General features: G+C 37.1%; 1 protein-coding gene across 1 annotated transcript; it reads left to right on the plus strand.

Moving 5' to 3' along the window:
* Positions 1-3,711: 3,711 nt before the first annotated feature.
* PP2D1 (protein phosphatase 2C like domain containing 1) lies at positions 3,712-16,406 on the plus strand (the record flags this gene model as incomplete). The annotated part of the gene is made up of 2 exons (XM_084247810.1): positions 3,712-4,830; positions 15,589-16,406. The coding sequence occupies exons 1-2, from the start codon at positions 3,795-3,797 to the stop codon at positions 16,404-16,406; spliced, it is 1,854 nt and encodes a 617-aa protein (XP_084103936.1). The 5' UTR covers positions 3,712-3,794.
* Positions 16,407-17,798: the final 1,392 nt, after the last annotated feature.

Raw genomic sequence — 17,798 nt, forward strand, 5'->3', positions numbered from 1 at the left:
CGCGCCTCTGGCCTGTACGCCAGCTCTTGTATAAAAATAAATCTTTAAAAAAAAAAGTTCTTTCAGTTCTCACAGACAAGTTCCTTCCTTCTTTCCAGTTGGGACCTTATTGCTTCACAATCTTTCAGAATCATGAAGTGGGTTCCTGCTGAGGTGCCGGGTGATGTAGTAAACATTCCACACAGAGCTCTGCCATCAAGTCAGCGGAAGGCCCACCACCACCATCTCCACTGGCACCACCTATCAACGGTCATCATCACTGCTACCTAATTTGGAGCAACAGAAGCTGGGAATGGTGGTAGAGAGAGGGCTAAGGAAGGTAACAATTCCAAAGGACTATGGAAAGGAATGCATTAAGGTAAATTTTCTTTATATCTATTGGATAACAAATCTAGCCAATGAACAATTGTTATCTGCAGTAATCTTTTTTTTTTTAAAAGATTTATTTATGCATACAAGAACTGGGGTACAGGCCAGAGGTGTGGGTGAGGGGCGGGGATTGAGAGGATTCTCCAGAGACAGAGTGGGGAACAGAACAGGCAGAGCTACTGAAATACACTGCTGAGGGGAGCAGCAGGTGAGACAGGACAGGTCTGCTGCGCCATGTGTGTCACCTCCCTGTTGCAGAGGCTGCGGATAGCTTCATAGTGCTGTACTTAATCCCTCACGCCACCAGGGAGGCCCTCTTTTTCTTCCCCTTGGCTTCCTTTAGACTACGGGCATTGATGAGTGATAGATCCCTCTGAATCTTGATACAAAAGAAGATTTCTGCACCTCCCTACACTCTTATTTGTCTATATTCTTCATAGTACTAATCTTTACCTGATATATGTTCATTTTTCCCGTATTACCTTGCACATCAGGATATATGCCTGTTTTATTCACTGCTATATCCCCAGCAAATAAAACACCACCTTGAATATTGTAGACAATCAAGTATTTGTTGAGAGGATGAATGAACAAACAAATGACATATTACATTCGAAGAATCATTCCCAGAGGGAGCTATATTGTGGCTACCCCTTATATATAGAAAAACAAAGTTCTGATATAAGGGTTCGATTCTAGGTCAAATCAGTATTAGGGTGCCTTAAGTAGTGTTCCAACAGCTCATTAGGCCTCAGAAAAAACTACCTTTTATATGACTATTACCAAGTAATGACAAAAATATTTGATAAATATTTTGGTCAAAAGAACTGACATACTTACTATTAAGTGTCCATTTCCTTTGCTTGATCCTCTTCTTCCTTCTACCTGCTTGGATTTGCCTTGAATTGCGGATCTCTCCCAACGGTTGAGTTTTTCTAGGTCAGTTTCTCAGTGCTCATGATGCCAATCTCAGCTAAAGGGTTAGTCTCTGGTTGGGTACTGTAATGGCGCTCTGTCTAAACCCCATCTGTTCAGCTTAATCCTTTGTATGAGCATATGGATGGCTTTTCAGATTCCTCCCCTCATATCTTCAAGAGCAGGGCACAAGATTTGTCGTCTATCATCTTTAGCACCATACATAGTACCTGGTCTATTTATTATAGGTATTGAAAACGTGAATGGTTGCTGATTAAATTTGCTAACGAATCTGAAGTAGTTATGGGTGAAAGTGATATAATTTTGGGATTTGCTTTACAATACCAGTAAAACTAATCAAGCAAAGAGATTGAAAACATGGATGAAAGAAGAGTTTTAAAAAAAAAATAATGGTAGTTAGTCAATCATGATGTGTACAGAAGATAGACAATTTATTAATCTTAAAAAATTCTCTTAAAATTTGAAAAATGTTGGTAAATTGTTGAAGTTGGTGATGGGTACTGGGGCTCATTATATTATTCTATTTTTATGTAATTTTATAATTTTCCATTTAAGAAATAAAAATCTACTGGTGGTCAAAGCCGGGACTTGGCAATACATTGAGAAGACTGGGAGGATTTATGAAGTGGAAATTTTTATTTTTATTTTTCATTTATTTATTTATTTATACAAGCACTGGGTACAGTCAGAAAAGCGGGAGGGTGAGAGAATTCACCAGAGCCAGAGCAGGGAGCAGAGCAGGCAGAAGGACCGAAGTACACTGCTGAGGGGAGCAGTGGGCGGCAGGAGAGGTCTACCGCGCTATGTGGGATTCTCCCTGGCCGGCCCGGAATCTAGCCGGCGCTGTAGAGGCTGCGGACAGCTTCACAGCACTGCACTCAACCCACTGTGCCACCAGAGAAGCCCAAGGTATTTTTTAATGTACCTTATTGCCAATTAAATCACCATTTATCTCATTTGATGCTAAAAACAAGCCTGTTAACTTTACAGATAAGAAAATACTCACAGAAATTATATAATTTGACTACTGTCAAATAGTAACTGAAGGCTTCCTTTTAGATCCAAAGTCTATGTTGTCTCTCCATATTTAAACTTTCAATAAGAGGCCATGACATAATAATGTGTGAAAATGGCAGTTTCTAGAATGGTCTGAAAAATATGACCCCACTTACATCTCAGAAATATATATATATATATTTTTTTTAAAATAAACATGTACATATAAATATATATAATATATATTTGGAAAGATAAATAACAAGGTATTGATTCCCACTGGACTGGGATTTTGGAATTGAGAGAGGGGTAGGGTATAAGAACATTCTTTTATTTCTATTTTGTATCCTGTATTGAACCTTAAATAATGATTATGCTAACATATTGTTGTTATTTTGTCATTATGACAAAATGGGTTTATTTCTTATTACAAGAATCATCAACATTCTTGAATACCTATTACGTCTGGGAAGTTTTGAGTCTCTAAGGACTCTGGGTATTCACATTGTTTTAGGCCCCACTTCTTATTACATCTAACACATTAAATGTACCCATATCAACTACAATTTATATATGAACTAAATTGAATTTAACTAGTTTTCCTAAACACTTAGAACTACCAACTTTGACTTTTCAGGTTTAAAAATATTTTATAACCTAAGTATATTATTTCAGGTCTCTGATATTCCCATAGGCCCTTGCTGAGACCCATGCCCTAAAGATCTGTGGATAAAATGACCTCATGTACTGTACCAGATACTTCTGAAAGAAAGGTGCCCGCTTTCTAGAAACTTATCATCCAGTTACACATCTTTCCTTTCCTCAGTCTATACCTTTCCTTTCCATTGTAGTCTTAAAAAAAAATTCTGTCCGTGAAAATCAAAATCAACAAAAAACTATGAACCAGAGACACTTTTTGGGGGGTGGGGGGCGGGAGGGGAAGGATTGGGGTCAGAATGGGGCGTTTGCAATTGTATGGGGGAATATAAAAATAAAATTTAATATTAAAAAAAATTGATTTTAAAAAAAAAATTCTGTCCTATTAGTTCTTTTCGTTATTCTGCTTAGTTTTGGTCTCCCTCATTTTTAAAAGAACTCTTTAATTAGGACAAGTGCTTTAAACAAGACAAAATGGAGTACAAAAATAATTACACTCATATTTGAAATCATATTCCCATGTCTCAAGCATATACCTTTACATTGCTGTAACATTGTGCTAATTTCTCTCAGTATTTATTTTTAGATGTCTTTGACTTTGTGGAAGTTTTGTCCAACTACATTGAGGCACACACAGGTAAATTACTAAGTATTGAGCAGTTACTGTGTGTTTTAGGGAGAATCACAAAAAGATGCATCAGAATACTTAATTCCAGTCAAAGCATAAGAGGCTGGTTGAAGATAAGGAGTTAAAGATATTTTTATTGCATTATTCCTGGCACCTAAATATCTTTCATCCTATTTGCAGAGTGATTTTGAAAACAAGGGGACAGTATATGCAAAAGTCTTCACTTACTTCTGATGATGAACTCCCACCTCCAAGGAGAAGAAAGCGTTTAAGAAGGCAGAGGCGATCATATACCAACACTGAAGACCTTAGTGAGCAGGTCAAAGATAAAGTCACATTTCCCTGTTCCATCTGCCAGCATGAAATTGGCCTTTCTGAAATTTTCTTCCATAAAAAGCTACATGAAGCTATGGCCACACTGGGTTTTCAGTGGCTGGGTAAAAAGAAACCCACGCAGGAAGCAATGGTTGCTCAAAGACAGATTACAATCACCAACCTCTTAACATCTCTTACATACTCTGAAAAAACCTTAGCGAGTGTTAATCATGCATTTGAACTAGTTTTGAAGAAACACTTGCCAGCATACTATAAGATTATTGATAACATCCACAAGCGCTACATATATTCTAAAAAACTCTACCATATATTAATTAAAAGCATAGCCGTTTGTAATGACAGGAATTCTACATGGAGAGCTGAGATGAATGATAAATTCACAGTAGTTAGGAAATTTGGCAATAAACCCGATGTGTGTTTTTTTGGTTTGTTTGCGGGGTATGATGGTGCCTCCGCTGCAGACCTGACATCAAGGGAACTCCCAATTTTATTTCTCCATCAACTTTCCACACGTGATCCTTCCTACCAAATGACCCCTGAAGAACAAAATGTAATCGATTCCTTTTGCACAGTGTTTAGGGAAGATTACACAGCTATAGAAGATTTCTTCTCCACAAAGAAAAAAGTAAAAGCAATGGAGTGTGAATATGAGGATATACACAAAGCCTTTGCAAAAGCATTTTGGAGAATGGATAGGCTTTTACGTCTTGGAAGGAAAGAAGAATCCAGGGTTCAGTGGAGTGGCTGTTCTGCAGTTGCTTGTATGCTGGAAAGCCGGAGTGGAAGTTTCAGCGACAAGAAAAATTTGAGAAGCACGCATGACCTCGGTGGTTTGGCACAGACCTTCCCTTCTCAGAAGACATCACAATTAATTTCTGGAGTAGGAGTACTGCACATTGCAAACACTGGTATGTACCCTGAATAGTGCCAGGTTACATTTACCATTTTTTATTCCTGGCAGCAAAACTTGTCAGGCTTCCAGAAGTATTTAGTGGTCTGTTATTTAGTGATATATTAATGTAATGCCTAGAAATTTCACTGACCAACTGAAGAAACTATCAATAACTACAGCTTAAATGCAGATTGCAGGTACAAAAATGATTGTAGTTATTTTTCAGGGATGCACATATATAAAATAATGTGACCAAAACATAAAAATTATTTTTTCTTAATTAGTAAATCAAGTCCTGGTCACAGTGAAACTACAGGAAAGGAAATTCTTAATTTTATTCATTTAACATACTTGCTTAATATAGGATCTTACGGAATTAGAGATAGCAATCACAAGCAGTAGTTTTGATGATGATTTAACTACCATGACATATAGTTGTTCATAAAGGCAAAGCAAATAAATATGTTAAATTTGTTTAGATCTTAGTAAGTAAATTGAAAAACATTTTCTAATGTTTTTCAAGTTCTCCTGAACTTCCCTGTCAGGAGACTGGCAAGTTCTTTGAGTACTCTTAGTATCACTGCTCAAACTGGTAGTCTCTTGTGCTCACTGGTCAAGAAGCACCAATTTCATCTGAGAGAAAATGCTAGTTCATGTCTTAGCTTTATGACCATGTATTTTCTTATTCTCCAAAAATTTGGCAGCTTTCCGTTTGTTCTACTTCAGGAAGCAATTCTTGTTAACTGTCAGTGCTAATATATTTGACAATACTTGTCAAAGTGGAGGCCAGTCCAGAGGTAAAACAGTTTTAGCAAAGCTAAACCTGAGTTCCATGTGACCTTTCACAAGATGTTTCAGATAGAATTATTATATTGAACAGTTGTTTCTCACTTAAGTCTTACAATTACACTGATATCTAATGATACTAAGTGTTGATTTGTAAAAATATTTGACACGTAACTGTGCTAGTTTAATGTGTACATGTTAATTTGATTAATTTATTGTAATATGATCACCATTGTAGTGATAATTAGCACCTCTATGATGTTACATAATTCTTATTAGTGGTGGGAATAAGTAAGTTTTAGTCTCAGCAAATTTGATGATTATAATACACTATCAGTCTCTAAATTTCCTATACTGCCCATTAGATTTCTAGGACTTACCACTTATTAAGTTTGTGCCTTTAACCATTTTATCCTCTACACCCCAAACCCTATCAGTATTGATAACCCCATCTTGCAGATGAAAAAATGGAAACTCAGAGACGAGAGAAAATTTGTTCAAGATTTCAGAGGTAATAGGAATTGGTGCTTTTAAGCCCGCTCTATCATGCTACCTGCCTGGGAACAGGATTGCTTCAGAGCTGGAGGAGGCGGCCTCCAAGTGGGACTTTGTGACAAACATGGCTCAGAACATGGGCCAGGTAAACACAAACTGTTAAGATGTCCAAGTCCCTGAAATTCAGCCTATTTCTGATTTAGCTCTGATTCTGAACCTGAAATGAGGAGAAATTCAGATTGAGCAATACCAAAAAACCAAGCAATGCCAATTCTTTGGTGTCTTGGTTATTTCTCAGGCTCTATGCAGAGGTTCCAAAGCTCTGCAAAAGAGGCCTTTTTCAGGGAGAGTTTTCTCACTTCAGACCAGTCCGGTACTCACCCATATTCTTGGACTTGGGATCTCATTAGAAAATATCAGATATCATGTTTCTTGTAAAATTAAAGGAGGCATTATCAGCTATTTAATAAGTAGACACTATCATTAAATGTCTAGTTTACTATGATTCACTATGTCCAGGCTTCCTGCTGTTTAATTGGTTCTAATCTCCAGGTCAAATATTTTTAGATTTAATTTCCAGGCTTACCTAATTGTGTTAAACTGTTTTCATTTAGGCATCTCTCATTTTAATATAAGCAGGGAAAAAAAAAAATACAACTTGTGAAAGAAAGGTCTTGGTTTATGTACAAAAGTGCTCCTGAAAATTTAAATGGATCACAAAAATAAACTTTTGTACAAATTTACCAAGAGTACATTTTGTATTTTATAAAACAAGACCAATTATACCAGAAAAATTCATTCTTGTTTAAAATTTGTAAAATATCACGACTCTAAAATTTAAAAAAAGAACCTCATTTTAAAATGAAACATTTTAATGAACCATGAGTGCAATGACGAAGCCATTGAATAAACGTTGAATTTGTGCATGTGGAAAAAGATACTTCTAAAGAGAGATCCTTGGTATTTTTTGTTCTTAGTATTTCACATTTATATTGCATTTTATAATTTCTCTTGGTGCTCTCTTATTTTACTTCAATGGCTCTCATAGGATAACAACAAATGTATTTATGCAGAATATATAATTACACTTTTCCCCTTATGCCAAGCCACAGATTTAACCTCGCTTCTTATAAATATTAAGGGATTCTTACTTGATTCCTTTTATTTCCCCAGTGCTTTTATTTTTAAAAGCTTTATTGATGCAATTCACAAAGTACGTAATTCACCCTGCAAAAGTGTACAGCTGAATGATTTTTAGTATATTCAGATACATGCAAATATCACCAGATTCAATTTCAGAACACCATTGTCATCTAAAAAAGAAACCCAGTTCCATTAACAATCAGCAGTCTATCCTCCCGTTTCTCCAGGTCTAAACAACCACTTAATTTCAGAAGATGTAACATCCTTGCTCCAACATAGCTCTATTTACTTCCCTGTTTTTGTACTTCATATAATTACAAACCTACAATATTTCATAATTGTTTGATGTATTTTCTTCTAAATCAGAAGAAAAGCATTATACATTAAATGCATTTTTACTGTTTTATATTTTTGTATATACTTACCTTTCTTTGGTGGATACTAGTTACTATTTAGTGTTTCCATTTCAGTCTGATGGTTTCCTTTTAGCTTTTTTTATGCCTGGCAAAGTCTGCTTGTGATGAATAAGCTGTCTTTATCTAGAAATGTGTTCCTTCATGTTGAAAAGGAGTTTTGTATTTCCAGGATGTCTTCACATATTGGCCATGTAGCCTCCATGATTCCCCTTGTATGTGATGAATCACTTTTCTCATAGTACTTTCAAGGTTTTTCCCTTGTTTTATGAAATTTTGACAATGATGTGTTAAAGTACTGACGACATTTTTTTAAAAGATCTATTTATTTTTGCATACCAGAGCTGGGGCACAGGCCAGACATGCAGGGGGGTGAGAGAATCCACCAGAGACAGAGTGGGGAACAGAACAGGCAGATCAAATGCAAGCACACCACTGAAGGGAGCAGCAGGTGAGTCAGGAAAGATCTGCCTCGCCATGTGGGTAGCTCCCTGGCTAGCCGGGGATCGAAACCATGCTGCAGAGGCTGTGGACCGCCTCATAGTGCAGTGCTCAACCCCTTGTGCCACCAGGGAGGCCCAGTACTGATGACATTTAGTTTTTCTTACTTGAAGATTAAGTTTCTGGAACGTAGAGTTTTTTTTTCCTGTAATTTGGGGAGTTTTCAGCTATTATTTCTCAAATATTCTTTGTTCACTTCCTTTTCTTCTGATTGGACTCACACTGTGTACGCTGATTGACTTGGGGGGAGGTATCTCACGGGTCTCTGTTCCCTTTTTTCATTTCTATTCTTTAGACTGGACAACCACAATTTACCAATTTGTCGTTTTCTCACTCTTTTGTCCATTAAAACCTGATGCTTGGTTTGCTTTAGTGAACTTTTCACTTGTGTTATACTTTTGAACACCAAAATCTCTAGTTTGTTGTAGTTTTCAGTATTCTCTATCAGTGGATCATAAGTCTCATTCTTCAAAAAAGAGTCAAGTCCAACGTGTGGACTTCCTTGGGGCACTTTTGCACTTTTTTCCTGTGTGTGGATTTTATTTTCATGTTTATCTTAAATTGTTGTTTAAAAGTGGGTATTTAAATGACACATGTCCTCCACCTCTTAGTTTGCCACTGTTTGGCGTATGATTGTCCTGAACTAATTCTGTAAGCCCTTATTCTGTTACATGTGCACACACGAAGTCTCTGTCTGGTTATCTTAAGGGTCAGCCAATGACTGGAAGCTTCCCTTAAATGCCTTGAACTAGTTAAGTCTGCCTTTGCGCAGAGATTCTTTGTTGAGGCATGTCTTATGAGAAATGTCAGTTTGCAACACTGCCTCAGCTTTATTTCCAGCCTGGGTTGAGCCTCAAGATCATTCGTGAGAAAATGGGGCCTCTTAAGGTCTAGGGCATAGGTACAGACTGTATGTGCACACTTCCTGTTTTCCCAAGAAAATAGGAAATGTCCTAAACCTTTCAAAATCCTCTGTGAACGCTCATTCTTCAGCTTTTTCTTATACATTTTTTTGGTGAACCTCAAGTTAGTCCCAAATGCTTTCATGCCTCAGGCAGCTGTGATTTTAAATAATTGCTGTGGATTGTTTTTGACAAACACCCTGAGGGACAAAATTATTTGCACAGGGTAATCTCTGAGCCAGGTGAAATAAACCCAAGGCTTAAGAAGGGAGCCTTTATTTCCAGGGAGTTGCAAAACAGTCTGAATAGCGACAATTCTCTGGAATGGATTGTTTTTATTATTATTAAAAAGATTCAAAGTCATCCTTTTGTAGAGACTGACTTGCTTTTCACAGCTAGCACAATTACAAAGTTGTTGGTTTTCAAAGTTACCTCAGAGCTGAAGTGGTTGGGAGTAGGTCAAGTTACAAGACCACAAACCCTTCTATTTTTACCTACCTTAGCTTTGTAAATGTTTGTAAGAATTTTGGTCAATTTCTAGCATTCTGAAAAGTTTAAATAACTTTTGCTAGTGTTCTTTTTGCTTTTATTTGTTATTTTTTTCTTTTTTTTCCGAAGATTTATTTATCTATTTATACAAGCGCTGGGCATAGTCAGAAGCGCGGGAGGGTGAGAGAATTCACCAGAGCCAGAGCAGGGAGCAGAGCAGGCAGAAGGACCGAAGTACACTGCTGAGGTGAGCAGCGGGCGGCAGGAGAGGTCTGCGAGCCATGTGGGACCCTCCTCCAGTGGCCGGGGAGCAGCCAGGGATCGAACTGGCACTGCAGAGGCTGCGGGCAGCTTCGCAACCCAGCGCTCAACCGCTGTGCCACCAGGGAGGCCCTCTTTTTGCTTTTATTGAGGAATTTTTCAGAGATCCTTACATCCCGTCGTGTTTAATAAAAGAAAAATTTATGTGCCCTACCTTGCTTCCCTTATGCTTGATTAATCATGCTCTGAAGTTAATCACCATTAGCAATATCCATCAGCAATACAAGGACTCCCAGACATTTTGAATCATTCTTCTCTCTTCTGGCTTCTATTGTGTTGCTAAAAAGACAGTACCCAGTTTTTTTCTTTTTTGGCTGCTTTTAACATATTCTTTGTCTATGACATTGCATTACTTCACCATGATGTAGCCCCAAGTGGAATTTTAAGCTTCTACATATTTTGGACTTTTTGACTTTGTGAACTGATGCCAGCCATTCTTTTTTCCAGTGTTGCCTATGTCACATTCTGGAGTTCTGACTACAATTACATTAGACCTTCTCCAGCATTAGTATGACTTTCCCCATTCTTTTGTGCTGTATTTGGACAATTTCTTCACCTAGCTCTCCCAGTTCACTAATTTTTCATGTTTCAGCTCTTTCATTTCCCAAATCTTTCGAGAGTTAGCTGCCTTCTGTTGATTAATATGAAAATTTTACTGATTTGAGCTAGTTTTCTTCGGATGGTCAAATAATCCCTTTGTTATTTAAAACAAATTTTGGTCATTTTATGGTTTCTTGCTCCATGCAGGTAATTACAAATGCTTAACTTTTAAAAAACATATTTCTATACTTTTTTGTATGCCCGATAATCTAGTATCTAATCTCTTTACTGAGCTATTTCTGCTATCTACTGCTTCTTGCATATAGTATTTATTTCATTGTTAATTTCCCCTAAAAGTTTAATTTAGGGGAAGTTAGAAAGGATGCGGTGTACGATGTGAATTCATCTAAATGGCCCACAATAAGGTCTTACCTTGCTAAAATTGAGGGAGGGTGTTAAGATCACCCTGGATTATTCAAATTGTTCCTAAATCCAAGGCAGATTATCTTTGTAAGAGACAGAGAAGACACACACACAGGGAGAAGTAGAAAACCATGTTTAGATCGAAGTGGAGAATGGACATTGCAGTCACATGCCAATAAATTCCTTCCATTAGAAAAAAAGGAAGCATGGTCTCTCCATTTTGGGGACTCAAATATATTCGAGACAGATATATATAAAATACTGTTAAGTTCCAGGTGTACATGAAAACAAAGGGATTCTTTGAATATCCTAAGAAAACTAGCTCCAATCAGTAAAGTTTTCATATTAATCATCAGAAGGCAGTGATAAATCTGGTCTCCATGAATGCTTAGATTCAACCTCTGCTGCCAAAATTAAAGTCCTGAAAGCTGGATATAGCTCATCTTTGGATAACATCACTTACATGCGTTTCTACTATACTTCCATTTTGGGCATACTTCTTTTATATTCAAATTTCTTTTGGATAACCACTCTGCCTATTTCCCCTCTCATGGAATGCAAAATTAAATAACCTCTATCAATTGTCTACTTTTTAAACTACCTTCTTAAATCCTCACAATCTTGACAAAATAATGGCACTGCAGGTGTTACAGTATTATAGAGGTTAATAAAGGTCACAAAGTTGGGATTCAAGTAAGTGTCAGGCTTTCAAGTCCATTTCCCCATGATCTTCTAAACAAGCCATCTTTTATTCCCAGAGTACTCAATGATTCTAGGTATGTTTCCTTTTCTTATAAACTGGCTCTCCCCCCAGTCTTTTTTTTTAAGATTTATTTATTTATGCATACAAGAGCTGGGGTACAGCAGGCCAGAGATGCAAGGGGTTTGTGTGTGTGAAAGGATTCACCAGAGACAGAGTGGGGACCAGAACAGGCAGATTGACCTAAGTACATTGCTGAGAGGAGCAGTGGGCTAGACAGGAGAGGTCTGCTGCACCATGTGGGTTGCTCCCTGGCCGGCTGGGGATGGAACTCATGCTGCAGGGGCTGCGGATTGCTTCATAGCGTGGTGCTTAACCCCTTGTGCCACCAGGGAGGCCCTCTCCTCCCATTCTTAAAACTTTCCTATCATCTTCAAGTTTATCTGCAAAAATCTTTATCTTGCTCATTCCCTGTTAAGGGAAACTGGGATTCCAGGTCACTAAAGTATACACTGCTACTTTCTCTTCACTAGAAATAACCCAGCAACTGCAGGACTGAACTCTGTTTAAGAAACACTTTATCTGACTATACACACCATCTTAAAAAGACTTGTGCATCATCTCAGAGCAGTCCTTTTTAATCCCCGTGATTAATGTCCCCAAGTTGTTCTTCCAGTCACCGTGTTCCATTTTTATTCTAACATTTTTGGGAAAAGCACAAATTTCTCCAACTATGGGAAAATGTTATCTTTGTCTAGAAATATGAATTACTTATGCTCGGCTTCATTAAATTGCTTGTGAGGGTCTTCATCACATCTTTCGCCACTTAATTTTCTCTTTTCCTCCATAGGTTACAGGGATCTTTCTTTAAAGTCAATCTTTCCTTAAAACTGGCAAGAGTTGCTACTCCTTCCTTCAGTGCTCCAGGCACATAGCCAGTATTATTTTACAATCTTCCTCCAATTTCCCATCTTCCTTGAGGATTTTTGTTCACTATTGTATTGCAGCTTTCAGTTTAAAGCAGTTAAATGCCTTCAACAACTCCATCTGTGGAGGGCAGCATATGAACCTTTGCTTCAGGAAATAAAGCTAACTCTGCACACCCAATTATTCTTCGTGTCTGTTCCACTAGTATTCTTCCAGTGGTTTGAATCTTTTTTTTTTGGGGGGGGGGTTTGTTTTGAATCTTATTCTCTACTTCTGGGCTATAGAAATGAGTAGTTATGAAACACTGAACACTTCACTTTTTCTTAAACTCAGGTTTAAGAATGCGAGTTACTCATGAGGCACTATCTCTCATCTTATCAGGATGAAAAACTTTCAAAGAAATTTTAAAAACCTTAAAGTCAGACCGCAAGTCAATGGTAGAACAAAATTCAAACTATGATTTAATGGCCCTTCTAGAAAATTTTACTGTGCTGAACCCAAGGATGTTCATAATAGTAAAATGAACTACATGACACTAAATTTCTAGTACAGAGACAAAAACAAAAATACTAGTTAAGCAAAAACACAAACTGGCAAGTAATGCATAAAGTTACATTTACCAAGTTCTCTGTAGAGGCAAATAATTCACTACCGTTCCACAATAACTTATGTGTATTCTTTTCAAATCATACAGAAGGGAAAAAACCACTTCTTGCTGAATGGGTTTTAGATTACCACACTTAAATCAGGAAGTCAGAGGATTTGAAAATGATGAGTCAAATTATGTTCCCCAATTTACATGTGAAAATTAGAAATTTTCTAATGTAAAAGCAGTTTTGGGTTATGTATCCCAATAACACCTTCCAGATTTACATTAATAATTTATAATCCAGCAAAAATAATTCTTTTTACTGATTTACCTTTTGCAGAGTATCAGTAGAATGACCAGCAGAGAAGACAAGTTAATATATTATTGAAACAAGCTACAAAGAAATAAGAGGTCATGTTTTTAGAACATATATACAATTCTTAGGTTTCTAAAACATTTTCCACATATATATCATCATTTTGTAAGTCCCAACCAATAGCACATGTTAATAACTCTCATTATATAAATGAGACAACAGGCTCAGTCTATGCCCAACACTAATAGGTCGCCAGCTTACGCTATTTCTGTTCAACCACATCTGTATGGATTTTAGTCTTAAACCTCAATTTCTTTACCTAAAAAAAAGGAGGATTAAACGTGAACTCTTGGAACAACAAAGCTGATTCCAAATACACCATGTTTGAAAACAGTATTCTAAATTAACTTTTGTCTTATTCTAACAATTTCAATTCTTGAAGGTACAATATTCAATCATTAACCCCATCTCAGGATAACCTTTCATAAATGAGTCCACACAAAGAAAAATGATTGCCTGTACTTAATATACAATTATATTCCTAAAAACTTGAGAAAAATAAATTTTACTAATTTAAAAAAAAAGGTTTTTTTCCCTTAAAAACCAAAAAATTTTGGCCATTACAACCATCCACTTATTAGTTCAGGTGTTTAGGTGTCCTTACTATTTCAATGAAGCACAAGAAACAGATTCATCGGAATCATGAGCAAACTGCAATCAACTTTGAAGATTTCAGTTTTCAATTGAAGAGTTCAATTTAAAGTTGGTTGAGTATTATTCATTTAATACATGAATACATACTTTTTCGTCATCACAGGGCTATATGACTTAATTTATAACCACACGTTAGAGGAATCCGCTAAGGCTGGCAATAACTTATCATGGCACTCTAATTCTCAATCAGTCGTACCTGCTTGTCATAACTTTTACCAGCTAAAAACTGTCAAGGAGGGCTTCCCCTGGTGGCACAGCGGTTGAGCGCTGGGCTGCGAAGCCCGCAGCCTCTGCAGCGCTGGTTCAATCCCCTGCCACCGGCGAGGATCCCACATGGCGTGACAGACCTCTCCTGACTCGCCCGCTACTCCTCTCAGCAGTGTATTTTCATCAGTCTGCCTGTTCTGTTCCCCGCTCTGGCTCTGGTGAATTCTCTCACCCTCCTGTGCTTCTGACTGTACCCAGTGCTTGTATAAATAAATAAATCTTTAAATAAAAAAAAAAGTCAAGGGGCCTCCCTGGTGGAACGGCACGTTGAGCACCACATGGTGAAGCTGTTCTCAGCCTCTGCAGAGTGGGTTTGATTCCCAGCTGGCCTGTGAGAAACCCACATGGCGCTGCAGACCTCTCCTGCCTCACCTGGTGCTTCCCTCAGCAGTGTCTTTGGTCTGTCTGCCTGTTCTGCTTCCTGCTGTGTCTCTGGTGAATTCTCTCACTCTCCTGTGCCTCTGATCTGTACCCTAGTTCTTGTATAAATAAATCTTTCAAAAAAAAAAAAAGAACAGCGATATAAAAAAATTAAAAAAAGTCAAGCTCCACTTAAAATAAAAATCAACATTTGTGTTAATTGAAAAGGCATTTATTGAAACATTTTGAATGTCTGCTCTATGGAATGTTAGTTATAAAAAAGTTTGATTCTTAATGCTATTAAAGAATATCCAAAAGCTTTCATAAAATTATTTTCCAACATCCATTAATTATTTTAATACTAAATGCAGTATTTTAAACACTAAAATGTTTAAAGTGAGTGATACCTGCCAGTTTTAAATCTGAATTACTATAATTCATCCAAAACTATGTTACATATTTAAACTTTAAAAAAATGGCCTTTTATGTTCTTAACCACAAAATTAATAAAGTCAGCAGCATACTTTGATACAATTGGTTATTAAATCTCAATTGGATTGGGCCTCCCTGGTGGCGCAGCTGTTGAGCGCTGGGTTGCGAAGCTGCCCACGGCCTCTGTGGCGCTGGTTCGATCCCCGGCTGCTCCCCGGCCACCGGAGAAGGGTCCCACATGGCGCGCAGACCTCTCCTGCCGCCCACTTCTCCCCTCAGCATTGTGCTTCGGTCCTTTTGCCTGCTCTGCTCCCTGCTTTGGCTCTAGTGATTCTCTCACCCTCCTGAGCTTCTGACCGTACCCAGTGCATGTATAAACAAACAAACAAACAAATAAATAAAAAACATGCCTCTATAAATCTCAATTGGATCAACTTTTAAAAATTGATCTTTTAGGTGATGTGGAAGCACTCTTATGCAGAAATGGGAAAGGCTTTTACCTAACCAAAGAACATACTACAAAAAACATAAATGAAAGAAGACGAGTACTTCAGGAAGGAGCAATAATTAGTTCAAATGAACCACATGGGCTCCTAGAAGGGAAAACAAATATTACAAGAGGACTTGGATTTCATGGAAATCTCAAACTGAAAAAATTCATTATTCCAGCACCTCAAACTATTTCTGTCCCTATAAATAACTTATGTCAATTCCTAATCTTAGCCACTAGTGGACTTTGGGAAGTTCTGGATATGGAGGAAGTCACTGCAATGGCAATAACAGCATTTCAAATGTATAAAGAAAGATACTGTTCTACCAAAAAAAGCAAATACTTGTCATCCAAAGGGTCTCTCACTTTCCCAATCAAAGTACCAAGGATTAGTGAATTAGAAAGTAATGCCCAGATACTGTTTCAGTCTAAATCTGAATCTACAGAAGGTATTTCAACTATGAATTTTAAAGAATTTTTGCTAGATCCAAAATTTTCTATACATTTCACAAGTAACCCTAAAAAATTAGAAACATTTCTACCAGAAGTGACTAATCGTGATCCTTACATGGAGAAAGAAACTTCTGGATTGAGTGGTAGAGATGGTGTGTCTAAAGATTCAAGAGAACAAGAAAAAGAATCATGCACTAAGAGTTTCTACAAAGGTGCAGCCGAGCATATTAGCCAGGTACTTGTAAATGCTGCCTTCTCAGCGGGCTCCAGAAACAACATTACCGTCATGGTGATACTTCTCAAGGGAAGTGAGTATCTGGCTCTGGCATAAAAGATAAAGTTCTAATTATTCAACTCCACAAAGGCATTACTTCAATGGACCATATTATTAGGGTGATATATCAGTAACAAGCAAATCATTTTTAAGAATTTAATAAAGAAAATGTCAAAGCAGATTTTAGCTTATACTTTACCGTTTATGTATGTTCACTTTCCACGTCAAAAAAGAGAAAAGCCAGTACTTGCTTTTTATACCACTTTATTCCAACCTGAGCACCTCATATAAAACTAAACACTGGTGAACTGTTTTCCTTACTAATCCTGAATCACTGTAAATGTACAAGTTCTGCTAACAGTCCAACACTTAAATAGATTAAATCATCTGACACATGGTAGGTTTCATATAATGAAAATACCTAAAACAATTAGTGCAATATACTGAACTGATCAAAAAGATGAACTTTGGGAAACAAGGCTGCAAGATTGTTACTAACAATTCGAAATACTTATGTTACAAATTACACATACATTGTTTATTATGGTTCTAGCCTGTGTAGGAACTGAAGCCCCTTTTTTTCAAAGGGGGAGAGAAGGAAAAAAATTAGCTGTTTTAGTAACTGTACATTTTGTATACTTTTAAGCAACTCTTAAATATTACAGAAAAGTAATAAACATATATGAAGACTACAATGCAGTACCCTATTTACAGTACAGCTGAAGAATGAATTTAAAATAATCAAGTTTGAATGTACATAATTGTTAGTGCACTATCTTATGTCCAAAGGGAACAGAAGCCCCTTCTCCCTGCCCTCGAACAGAAAAACCTATGTAATGGTCAGCAGTGATTAAACAGAATCATAAACACCTGCTTTCTCTTGTTGAAGAGCTCGTATGTTTGAAGGGAAACATATCCATTAAGATGCATTCATTAGTTTTCATATCCCTAAAACAAGACGGGGTTACAGTAGATATTTTTACCCCTGTGTTTTTATTTTTTTTTTAAAGGAATGGCTATAATTTAGATGCCACTAATGCTCATTCCGTCTCCCTTCCCCCTGAAAATATGGGACTATTTTTTTTCTTGTAGCTAATCTGTTAAAATGTGGAATGTACACTTTAAATATAGATACTAGGAGAAATTACTGGATGCCTGAGTACTGTAGCTAAGCATAAGTATGTTTAGAACCGCCTTCTAAAAAAAAAAAGCATGTATCTGAAGGCCCAAATTCCTAAGTTCCAAAGCTTTTTGATAAGACTTCTGCATAGAACTGGCTGGTTAATTATGGTTCCAGATAGTTATTTGCCTATATACCTGGAGATGAGAAATGAATATGATCCACCCAAACATTCCAAGGAAACACGTGTACGTAAAGCTCTCATATTCCCTTTCTACTGCTGAAACATTAGCCAGAGGGTCACATGCACATTATTAAAAATTAAGTTC

The sequence above is a fragment of the Talpa europaea genome (genome assembly GCF_964194135.1).
Source record: "Talpa europaea genome assembly, chromosome: 11".
Classification (NCBI taxonomy): Eukaryota; Metazoa; Chordata; class Mammalia; order Eulipotyphla; family Talpidae; genus Talpa; species Talpa europaea.